Source organism: Fukomys damarensis, unplaced genomic scaffold, assembly GCF_012274545.1.
Source record: "Fukomys damarensis isolate Sample0158 unplaced genomic scaffold, DMR_v1.0_HiC HiC_scaffold_11, whole genome shotgun sequence".
NCBI lineage: Eukaryota > Metazoa > Chordata > Mammalia > Rodentia > Bathyergidae > Fukomys > Fukomys damarensis.
The window spans coordinates 17,305,974-17,317,545 of record NW_022900923.1 but is presented as its reverse complement, the minus strand read 5'-3'; the positions used below and the strand labels follow the sequence as shown (position 1 = coordinate 17,317,545).

General features: G+C 35.8%; 1 protein-coding gene across 3 annotated transcripts in view; it reads left to right on the top strand.

Moving 5' to 3' along the window:
- Window positions 1-3,640: 3,640 nt before the first annotated feature.
- Window positions 3,641-11,572, top strand: part of Rc3h1 (ring finger and CCCH-type domains 1) — a 59,294-nt gene continuing 51,362 nt past the window's right edge. For 2 of the 3 annotated variants that reach the window (XM_010635579.3, XM_010635578.3), the window contains exon 1: window positions 3,641-4,018. In XM_010635579.3, the coding sequence (XP_010633881.1) occupies window positions 3,788-4,018 (231 nt within the window). In that variant the 5' untranslated portion in view covers window positions 3,641-3,787. Of the gene's footprint in view, window positions 4,019-10,266; window positions 10,964-11,572 lie in introns of those variants that run through there. The other variant, XM_010635580.3, reaches the window with a different exon arrangement.

Below are 11,572 nucleotides of genomic sequence, written 5' to 3'. Positions count from 1 at the left end.
ATATATATATGGGGGCTTACTAAACCTTTAAATATTTTTTGGAGGAATAACAGCAGTATCCCAAATCTTTGCTGTGTGAGGCAATTTGCACAATATGTAACATATGGCTGTGGGAATAGTAAAAACTTAACAATAACATGCAATTTTGTACTCTTTGGGGTTTGTATGGTGTTTAATGGTTTAAAGTGCTATGTTTTATCTTTTTGATTAATTAAAAAATTCTAAATTCATCAAAATTCGTACCAATGCAAAAGAAGGACTAAGAAGACGTATGTACATGTACCAACTCCCCATAATGATTGCGTTTATTATGAATCACCGATATGTACTAATAAAATATATTTTTAAAAAATGAAAACCATTAAATCTCTCTACATCTTTGCACAAATTAGCACAGGATCAGATTCTTCATAAGCATTAATACAAACTGCAATGCTAATTACTAGAAAAGTTAATATGAATACTTTATCAACGCAGTCAGCTTTAGCAAACATTTTCAGATATCCAGCTCCCTTTTGAATATTATATCCTCTAAACACCTGTTTCATTTTTTTTGAGCATGCAACAACCTCGTACAGCATTAGAGCATTTGACTCTACAAATAATTATTGGATATTTTCTTTTCTTTCTTTTTAATGTGGCAAAGTTTCGCATTTATTAAAGGTAAGAAGAAAACAGAAATTAAGGGAAAAATAGGGCTCTGTAGAGCAAGTTTGGGCCAAGTAAAATGGGATAAAAAAATAGAAATAAAAGATACATTCTGCCACCTGCTTCGCAAGCTCAAGGTCCTGAGTTCGATCCCTGGTACCACAAAATCAGTCAATCAATCAATCAGTCACCCTACAGTGTAGGGTGGGCTGTCATGAAGGGGTATGGTAGCCTTATTTTCTTTTTCAGCATTTAGAAGACAGTCTGAAAATATTAAGCTTTTCATTATTTTTAGGTGAATTTTATTCAGAATATACTTTGTTATAAAGTTAAAATGTAGGTAGTTTCACAATTTACTCTTTATTATGAAAGCTGTTTTAACATGTTAACAGGTAACTAATGATAGACCTGACATGAAGTTAACTTGGGTACTGTCTACTATGCCATTAAAATTTTTTGTCTATTTTCATTTTAGTGTTTTTTGGGGGTGGAGTTAAAATTTTTATTTTTGTGGTAATGGGACTTGAACCCAGGGTCTGGTGCGTGCTAAGCTAAATAGCATACTTTGTAAAAACTCAAAGTTTAGTTTTATTAGACTATAGACTACATGAAAGCAGATAACTGTGACTTATGTTTCACTATTTCCCCCACAATTTAAAACAGTCTGGCATACATTGTTTGTAAATATTTGTCAAATGAACAGATAAGTTTTAACATACTTAATGGAAATCATTCTCTCATCAATAAGTAAGCTTTAGTTTTACTTTGTAAGCCAACTCTTTTCTTTTTTTTTCTTTTGTGGAAACAAGGATGGAATTTAGGACCTTACTCTTGCCTGGCTGGTGTGGTACCACTGAGCTACATCCCTGACCCTGTAGGCCAACTTTGGGCAGAAGCAAATATTTAATGACTTCTGATATTATGATACTTTATTCTTCAATTCTCATTTTAAAAAACAAGTTATTAGTAAACATAGTCATTGTTTAAGATACATATTAGAAGTTCTATTTTATTTTATTTTTTCAGTGCTTATCATCATATCCAGGACCTTAGCACTAAGCTACATCCATAGCCCTTTTAAATTTTTGATGGAGAATCTCATCAAATTGCTCTGCTGGAGTTCAAATTTATGTTCCTCCTTCCTCAGCCTCCAGAATGCTGGGATTATAGATCCTGCTACAACTCTAGGCACTTGTTTTGTTTCTTAAATTTTGGAATTTAAAGTTTTTATTTTGTTTTCTGACAGAGTCTTGTTATGTAGTTCAGGCTGGTCTTGAACTCATTATGTAGACCAAGCTGGCCTTAAAATCACAGCAGTCCTTTTGGTTGAGCTTCCTGAGTGCTGGGATTACAGGTGTGCACCACCATACCCAGCTAAGGATTTAAAAATCTTTTGAATTAATACTTTAACTATGTTACCCTAGCAACACCTCCCCCCTCTCCCTAGCTCCCTCCCTCCCTCCCTCCCTTCCCTCCTTCCCTGCATCTATCTATCTGTATAATAGGGCTCCGTGGCACCGAACCTGCCTCAGGAGCACAAGGTCCTGAGTTCAATCCCCATACCAAAAAACTTTCAAAAACTAATATGGGCAATACAAGGAACCTTTAAAAAGATGTCTCTCTCTCTCTCTCTCTTTTTTTTTTTTTTTTTTTTTTTTTTTATTCTTTTTTTTTTGGTACCAGGGATGGCGCTCAGGACCTTGCACTTGGTGAGGCAGGTGGCAGAAACAATGAGCTAAATCTCCGGCCCAAAAATTTGTCATCTTATAGATCAAATTTAAGAATATCTAAAATTAAAAAAAAAAACTATATCCTTTTTTATCTCCTTATTCTAGCCAAATCTGATGATAAAGTATTTTTAAGGTAGTTTTAGGCTAATTTTCAAAAACCTCTGTATTGATATATAACATACATGAAAGTCCACATAAGTTAAAGAACTTGCTTGATAAATTGTCACAACTGAAGAGACCTGTGTAACGTGTGCAGGTCAAGAATATTATTAGTCCTCTAAAAGTTTTTTTTCTGTTGGTGTTACCATCCCCTCATTCTCATAGCTCATGATCAAATCACCAGGGCCTCATGCATGCTAGAAAAGGATTGGTCCTTAAAAATTTTATTTATTTATTTTGGTGCTAGAGATCGAACCCAGGGCCTCACACTTACTAGGTTGAATGTTCTATAACTGAATTAAATCCTCAGTCCCCAAAATGTTAGTTTTTAACTATACAGCTAGGTGTGGTGGTGCACGCCTGTAATCCCAGCACTCAGGAGGCTGAGGCAGGAGGATCGCTGTGAGTTGAGACCAGCCTGGGCTACATAGTGAATTCGAGGTCAGTCTCAACCACATAGTGAGACCCTGTCTCAAACCCCCCCCCCAAATTTTTTTTAACTATATACATAGCCATTATACATGTATAGAATATAAACAGAGGCTTAAACTTAAGAGACTCAGATATCCATATCTAACTTCATTGCTAACTGTAAGTGTTACCTTAGGCAAGTTCATTCATCCTTCTTTCTTTGTTTGATTTTTTTTTTTTTTTTTGGTACCTGGGATCGAACTTAGGTCCTTGCGCTTGCAAGGCAGGCGGCGGAACCACTGAGCTAAATCCCCAGCCTTGTTTGTTTCGTTTTTTGAGGCAGGGTCTTGCTGTGTAGTTCAGGATGGCCTTGAATTCAGCACGGAGCCCAGACTGGCCTTGAACTTGCAGCCATCCTCCTTCCTCCAGCTCCTGAGTACTGGGATTACAGGTGTGCACCTGGCTCTTAAAATGAGTTATTTCATCTTTTTGGAGACTGTTCCCCATCTCTAAAATGAAGGAATAAGACTAGATGTTTTATTATGGCTTTAATTCTTTTAAAGTGTAAAAAGATGGATTACTGTGATATAAAAGTTTTGAGGGGTTGGAGAGACGAGATTAAATTACTTTTATAAAGTGTAATTGAAACAAAAGACATACTCTAAAGTTTTTCCTTTTCTTTGTTTTTCCAGGTTAAATTTCACACTATGTGCTGACTGTATCTACAGAAGATAATTTTAAAAAAAAAGATAAACTTTTTTCAAAGAATTTGATTCCAGTGGAATCTTTGCTTTAGATTTTGTGTGTGTGTGTGTTAGTGAATTGTAACTCCAGAAGCAATGCCTGTACAAGCTCCACAATGGACGGATTTCCTCTCCTGCCCAATTTGCACTCAGACTTTCGACGAAACAATTCGAAAACCTATCAGTTTGGGTTGTGGTCATACTGTCTGCAAGATGTGCCTAAATAAACTCCACCGCAAGGCTTGCCCATTTGACCAGACCACTATCAATACAGACATTGAGCTCCTCCCTGTGAACTCAGCATTGCTGCAGCTTGTGGGTGCTCAGGTAAGATGACCGACTTAATACTTTTTAATTTGTGCTGTATGTTTCCTCTTGAGAGAAATGTGGTGAATTAAGACTGAGTAATATTGTTTTCTGTTTATGTATAATTCTTTATTGTACAAATCTTTTATTTCGGTATGTTAGATTTATTATGGTAGTCCAGAGTTTTTCAGTTGTAGTATAGAAACATCCATTTCATCTTGTGGCTTGGTTTTCAACAATCCTAGCTATGTGGATTAGTAGAGAAATCTAGAATGTAAGTAATAAGAACTTAACATTGAGGAAAATATTAATAAAATCTTGTACTTAGTAGGAAAGGTGAAGTTTGCTTTGTTTATCAGAGATTTACTTATTAGAAACTAATTGTATTGAAAGATGAGAAAGGTGACACAAGTATCTAGTGCAACATTTGTGAACAGTTTATTTAGAAGAGAAGCAGTATCCTGGGTGTGCGAATCTGAAAGTCTGGCGGTTCTGGAGGTAATTGAACATTTTATGTAAGTATTCTCAAACTAGAGATCAATGTCCTCTCAAGATTTAAAGCCAAGATAGAAAAATTTTTAGAAGCAATTCATTTAGACAGTCTTCACTATTTGTACAGTGTGAGTCTGAAGTCCCATGTATTTATCATAAGTCAAATTTTAATCTTTTATAAATTGCTAAAACACGGCAAAGGTTGATGCTACATATGTTGGAGATAAAGGTGGCTGCTCTAAAATAGATTATTCAAAAGGAAAATTGACTTTATTTACAAGCCTATCTTTTTTTTGTGGTACTGGGGATTGAACTTGTGTGTCCTTGAGCTTGCAAGGCAGGTGGCGAACCACTGAGGTAAATCCCCAACCCTACAAGCCTATCTTTTTTTTGTTTGTCTGTTTTTTGAGACAGTGTCTCACTATGTAGTTGAGACTGACCTGGATCTCACTTTGTAGCCCAGGCTGGTCTCAACTCACAGCATGCTCCTGCTTCAGCCTCCAAGTGCTGGGATTACAGGCGTGAACCACCACTCCTGGCTCTTACAAGTCTATCTTGGTGTCACCAACAACACTATTAGTATTTGTCAAAAAGGAAAATGGAGTTGATCCTTTTTTGCTCCCTGTCATTAATTTTTTTTCTGGTACTGGGTATTGAACTCAGGACCCTAGCTAGACAGGTACTGTGCTGCTGAGCTACATCCCTGGCTCCTGTAATTAGTCATTCATCTTACAATCATTTTCTTTTTATTTTGAAAATTGTAGTATGATGTTTTAGAAAGAAAATAGATCGGTTGAGGATAATAGTTTTAGAAATACCTGGTGTTTTAGAAAATTTGGTATTTTAATACTAGATAACTGAGGTTGGTCTTTTTTTACACAAAGTTGTCTAAGAATAAACTAATTCTTTTTCCACGAAATGGCTGAAACTTCATATCTCATTGAAACAGCTAATGTTAGTGGAACTTGAAGACAGGACATTTTAATGTATAGTAGTCATCATTATTTTAACCTTAAAGATCCTATTAAAAAACCATTAGCCAGGCATGATGGTGTACGCCTGTAATTCCAGCACTCAGGAGGCTGAGGCAGCTTGGGTTACATAGTGAGACCTTGTCTGTTTAAAAAAAAAAAAAAAAATCGCTGGTCATAGTGGTGCATGGATGGCTGAGGCAGGAGGTTTACCACAAGTTCAAGGCCTGCATGGGACGGTATGGTGAGTTCAAGGCCAGCCTGCACTGTATAGTGAGACCCTGCAGGTAAATAAATGAAAAGATATAAAGTGGTTATTCACTGACATATGTAATTTTCATAGGAGTACTACCCAGAACAGTCTACATATTCAGTGCAAGTCCTATCAAAATTCAATGTTGTTTGTAATTAATTTTTTTCTGTGTGTTGGCAGGGGAGGAAGAATTGAGCCCAGGACCTATATGTGTTCTGCCACTTTACCACTGAACCACATTTCCAGCCCTTAAATTTATTTTTTAAACATTTTAAACATTTGGGTTTTTTTTGTTTTTGTTTTTTGTTTTTTGGTACCAGGGATCGAACTTGGGACCTTGAGCTTGCAAGGCAGGTGACAGAACCACTGAGCTAAGTACCTGGCCCAAACATTTGTTTTTTAAAATAAAAATTTGGTGCTGGATCTGATGGCACACACTTGTAATCCTAGCATTCTAGGGGGCTGAGTGGGAGAATCACAAATTGAGAAACAGCATCAGCGACATATAGACTTGATGAGACCCCATCTTAAATTAAAAGTGTTTTTTTTTGTTTGTTTGTTTTGTTTGTTTTGAGACAGGGACTCACTATGTAGTTGGGACTGACCTGGAACTCACTATGTAGGCCAGGCTAGTCTTGAACTCACAGTGATCCTCCTGCCTCAGCCTACCGAGTGCTGGGACTACAGGTATACGCCACCACGCCTGGCTAAGTTAAAAGTTTTTTAAATATTGGGGATGTAGCTCAGTGCTAAGTCTCTGGGTTCAATCCCTCATACTGCAAGAAAAAAAGAAAAAAATTAATTGGAACTTTACCTTGCACCATGTACAAGCATTAACTCAAAATGGATCAAAGATCTAAGAGTTAAAACTATTAAACTCTTAGAAGAAAATACAAGGGCAAGTCTGTATGACCTTTAACTGCACAGTGATTATTTTAAATGCACCAGAAGCAAGGCAGTAAAAGAGAAAAGAAATTGATGAATTGGAAGTCACCAAAAATAAAAACATGTATCAGAAGATACATCAAGAAATTGAAAAGATAGTGAGACCGTGTCTCAAAAAAAAAAAAAAAGAAAAAGAAATTGAAAAGACAACTTACAAAATGAGAAAAATTAATTATATGTCATATCTGACAAGAAAGTAATATGAAGAATATATATGAAGAACTACAACTAAAGAACAAAAAACAAGCAACATGATTAAAAATTGGCAAAAGGCTTGACAGCAACAGTATGATATGAATAGCCAATGAGTAGAAGTTAACCTGTGTCCATTCATGAATGAATGGATAAACAAAATGTGGTCTAACATACATTAGATACATTAAAATATTCAGCTATAAAAACTATAGAATTCTGATGCTTCCTGCAACATGGATGAATCTTAAAGCATGATTCTAAGTGAAGTAAATCGGATAAAAAATGATATATATATTTCTGCTTTATGAAGTATCTAGAATAGGTAAAGACTCAAAGGAACAGAGGTTGTCAAGGGCCAAAGGAATGAGGAGTTTATTACTTAATGAGTACAGAGTTGAGTTGTGGATTCTTTTTTTTTGTACCGGGGATTGAACTCGGGCCTTGCGCTTGCAAGGCAGGCCACTGAACCGTTGAGCTAAATCCCTGGCCCAATACAGAGTTGTTATAGTGAAAAATTTCTGGAATTAGTGGTAATGGTTATACAATGCCAGCATATTTAATGTACACACCTAAAAATGTCTAAAATGGTAAATTTTGTTACACAAACTTGGTTTAACATTTAAAAATTGATTCAGGGCCGGGGATTTAGCTCAGCGGTTTGGTGGCCTGCCTCACAAACGCAAGGACCAGAGTTCGATCCCCGGTACCAAAAAAAAAAAAAAAAAAAAAAAAAATTGATTCTTAATCAATACACTGTAGCAATAGAATTTTTTCAAATGTACCTACTTAGTCATCTTAACAGACACAGAAAAGTTACTTGGCAAAATTCAGCACCCTTTCATGTTAAGAATTCCCAAGAAACTAGGAAAAGAAGAATGCTCTTAAACTTGACAAATGTCATATGTGAAAAATCCACAGCTGATGTCATACTTAATGGTGAAAGACTAGATGCTTTCCCTCTAGAATTAAGAACAAGGTAAGAATCTCTCCTCACTACTTCTAGTCAGCATTGTTTAGAAGAGAAAAAAAAATCAGTTCCCTCTACATAAAATCAAGATAAATAAAATATTAGGAATGTACTTAACAAAGAAATACAAAAGTAGTTAGATGTGGTGGGGCGTGCCTGTAATCCTATCCCTGAGAGGCTGAGGCAGAATTGCAAGTTCAAGCCCAGCTCAGGCAAATAAGCCACTTAGCCAAGACCCTGTGTCAAAATAAAAAATTAGAAAAGGGTTGGGGTTATAGCTTATTGTGAAAGCCCTGGGTTCAGTATCCATTACCAGTTTTTTAAAAATTGTAAAATTATACTACAAATCATTGTTGAAAGAAATTTAAAAAGCACAAATACACATGTACTCATGATTTAAAGGCTAAATATAAAATATAAAACTGTGTAATTCTTGGAAGAAAATATGTGTTTTCATGATACTGGGGATAGGCAGTATTTTGGGTTTGTTCATTTGTTCCTTTGTTCATTTGAAGATTTGTCACCAAAAACCATGAACAAAAACAAAAAGATAAACTTCATAAAAATTAAAAACTTCCAAAGATGCTGTCGTGAAAGTGACAGCAAACTACAGAAGGGGGAGGAAGATCGTAAAATCATATCTAGTAAAGGATTTGTATCTAGAATATGTACGTGTTTATGACTCAATAAAAAAATCCAATTAAAAGTGGGTAGAGATCTAAATAGGCACCTCATCAAAGAAGATATGCAGATGACGAATGAGCAAGTGAAAAGTTGGTCAGCAATTGTCCTTAGGATTTGTAAGATAAAATAATAGTGAGATCGCACTATACACTAGTTAGAACAGCTGATGTCCAAAACATTGACAACAACAAATGCTGAAGATGCGTGGAGCTAAAGATGCTTTCATTCTTTGCTTCTGGGAATGAAAAACTCATAAAACCACTTTGGGATAAAAGTATGGCAATTTCTTACTAAATTTAAGATGAGTTTTAGTGCGACTAGAAAACTTAATGCTTACACAAATGATCCTTACGACTGTTTTGTCTCACTTGGTAGTTCAGGCTGGTTTTGAACTCATTATGTAACCAAGGCTGTCCTCAAACTCATGGCAGTCCTCCTGCCTCAGCCTCCCAAATGCTGCGATTACAGGGATGTGCCCTAATACCTGTCCCTTATGACTGTTTGGACCTGCTTTGTTCAGTAAGTGAATGGATACACAAACAGTGGAACATCCACACAATTTTAATATTACAGAAAATGAAAGAATTAAAAAATAGCTGGTAAGCCATGAAAAGACATGGATAAATACCACATATATTACTTAGTGAAAGATGTCACTCTGAAAAGGATGCATACTATGTGATTCTAATTATATAATCTGTAAATGGCAAAAAAAAGCAATAAAAATACTAATGGTTGCTGGGTGTTCAAGAGAAATGAAGGATTGAATTGGTTGAAGTACAGGATATTTCTTAGGGCAGTGAAACTATATGAATCTGTAGTTGTGGATATATGATACTCTGAATTGGCTAAAACTCATTAAACTTTATATATACAGAGTGGATAGGAGTCTGAAATATGTGAAATTACTGAAAGGGATAAAGAGAAGGTGCTAAATTAAGTAACGTTAGATACTTATTAGGTCAAAATCGGTGGACTATGTAAAATTAAAAGCAAGATATTCTATATAAGGAGTGTACTCTAATTGATAAAGTTTATCATGGGAGTATGAATTCTTAACTGCTGTACCTGCATACTGGAATTAAATGATTTAAGTAAATGGATGGCAGATGATAGGAACCAGCTTTTTCACTGTTGAAGTTTACAGATAAGCAATAGAAAAATGCTAAAATGATCCATGTGGTAGATTAGATTTGACAACATCAGTATAAAACTCATGTTTAGCTTAGCATAGATACAGATGATTGCATAAACAAACATTTATAGATAAATGTAAAAAATGCCTCTCAGTATATACATGTATCATCCAAGTTGGGTTAGAAGGCACAATGCCCCAAAGGAAATGTACATACCTAGTGTTCAGATTTTGGTTTCTCCAATAAAAAGAACAAAGGTGTTTTGTTTGTTTGTTTGTTTGTTTTAAGGCCGATTATAGGACTGAGTCAGGAAGTATTCACATGAGCCTGGTGTACCTTATAGTGCTGTAAAGTAAAGAAATGCTCAGAGTGATATTTATTTCACAGGCATAAAGGAGCCAGCTAATTTCCCAGTGGCCAAAGCTGGAAGAGTTCAAATAAAATGACTAGAATTTTATCCCAAAATATAAAATAAATATACCAGAGCCTGTACAGATAAAATGTAAATGATTAGGGCTGGGGGATTTAGCTCAGTGGTTCTGCTGCTTGCCTTGCAAGCACAAGAACCCAAGTTTGATCCCCGGTAGCAAAAAAAAAAAAAAAAAAAAAAAAAAAAAAAAATTAAATGAAGGAAAAGGAATGGAGGAAAGAGAGGTATCATGCAGAATTTCAGATAAATTATTATAGTGCTCTGCTTTCAAATAGGCCAAATATATGTGTGTGCTATGCAAAATGATTCCTTCCAACAAAAGGTATGGAAGGTGGAAGATTGTTAACTTCGAACTGAAAGTTAATTGAACACTGACTTGTAAAGGTACTGACCCAAAGGCGCAGCAGTATTTTTGCTTATGGGTTCATAATTCCTGTGTGTGTGCGCACTTGGCTATGATTTGATTTCATTTTAGAACTCAGATAAATGTAAATTTACATGGTAGACATTCAAACAGGCGTTCATGAAAAGTAGCCTTTTTCAGTGCAGGACTATGACCCAAAAAATTAGAAAGCCAACTGTGGCAGGAGAATATACCTGAAATAAAGGAAAGCTGAAAAAAAAGTAAAAAGCTCAAATTTTAAAGGCAAACTTAAAGTGTTAGAATAGTCAAACACATGGGTATTTTTAAAAAAGAACATAAAGTCACAGAGCTAGTCACCCTTCTTGTGTTTTATAGGTATGTAGATGAGGAAGAAGTGTCCATAGAAGTAAATGACTCTTCCAGGGCCCTTGCGCATATGCCAGGCCTTGAGTCCAGCTCTCTCATCAACTTATCTCGGGCTCTTGGCACAGAATATGCAGGAGGAAAAGGAGGGAACCCTTTCTTATAGGTAAATTACCACATATTGATTTATCCTTTTGCAGCTTTTTAAAAAGTTATTCAACATATCTTACTGGAGCATAGTTTTCCACAATACCTCCATTTTGCTATAACTACAGAAATTCTTATTCTGAAAGTAGGGATGAAGAGTTCTTAATCCTTCCTTGCTTATTTATGCAACTTACCATGTGAATACAGTAATGTCTGAAAAAAGGAATACAGAGGGAAGAAAGGAAGGAAGACATGGTAAAAGGTAGCTTTCTCCTTCAGCGCCTACATAGGACTTGGCACATGATAATTGCTCAGTAGGCACTTGAGTAACAACAATATGGGCAGGATTAAGAAGTAGAATTTCAGTCCCCCCAAATATAAAGACCCGATCCAAAAATGGGCATCCGAAATGAAGAGACATTTCTCATACAAAGAAGTAAAAGCAGCAAGAAAATATATGAAAAAATGTTCCACATCACTGGTCATTCGAGAGATGCAGATGAAAACAACACTGAGATTCCACCTCACCCCACAAAGAATGGCTGCTATCAAGAAATCACACAATAACAAATGTTGGCGGGGTTGTGGGGAGAAAGGAACCCTCCTCCATTGTTGGTGGGAGTGCAGA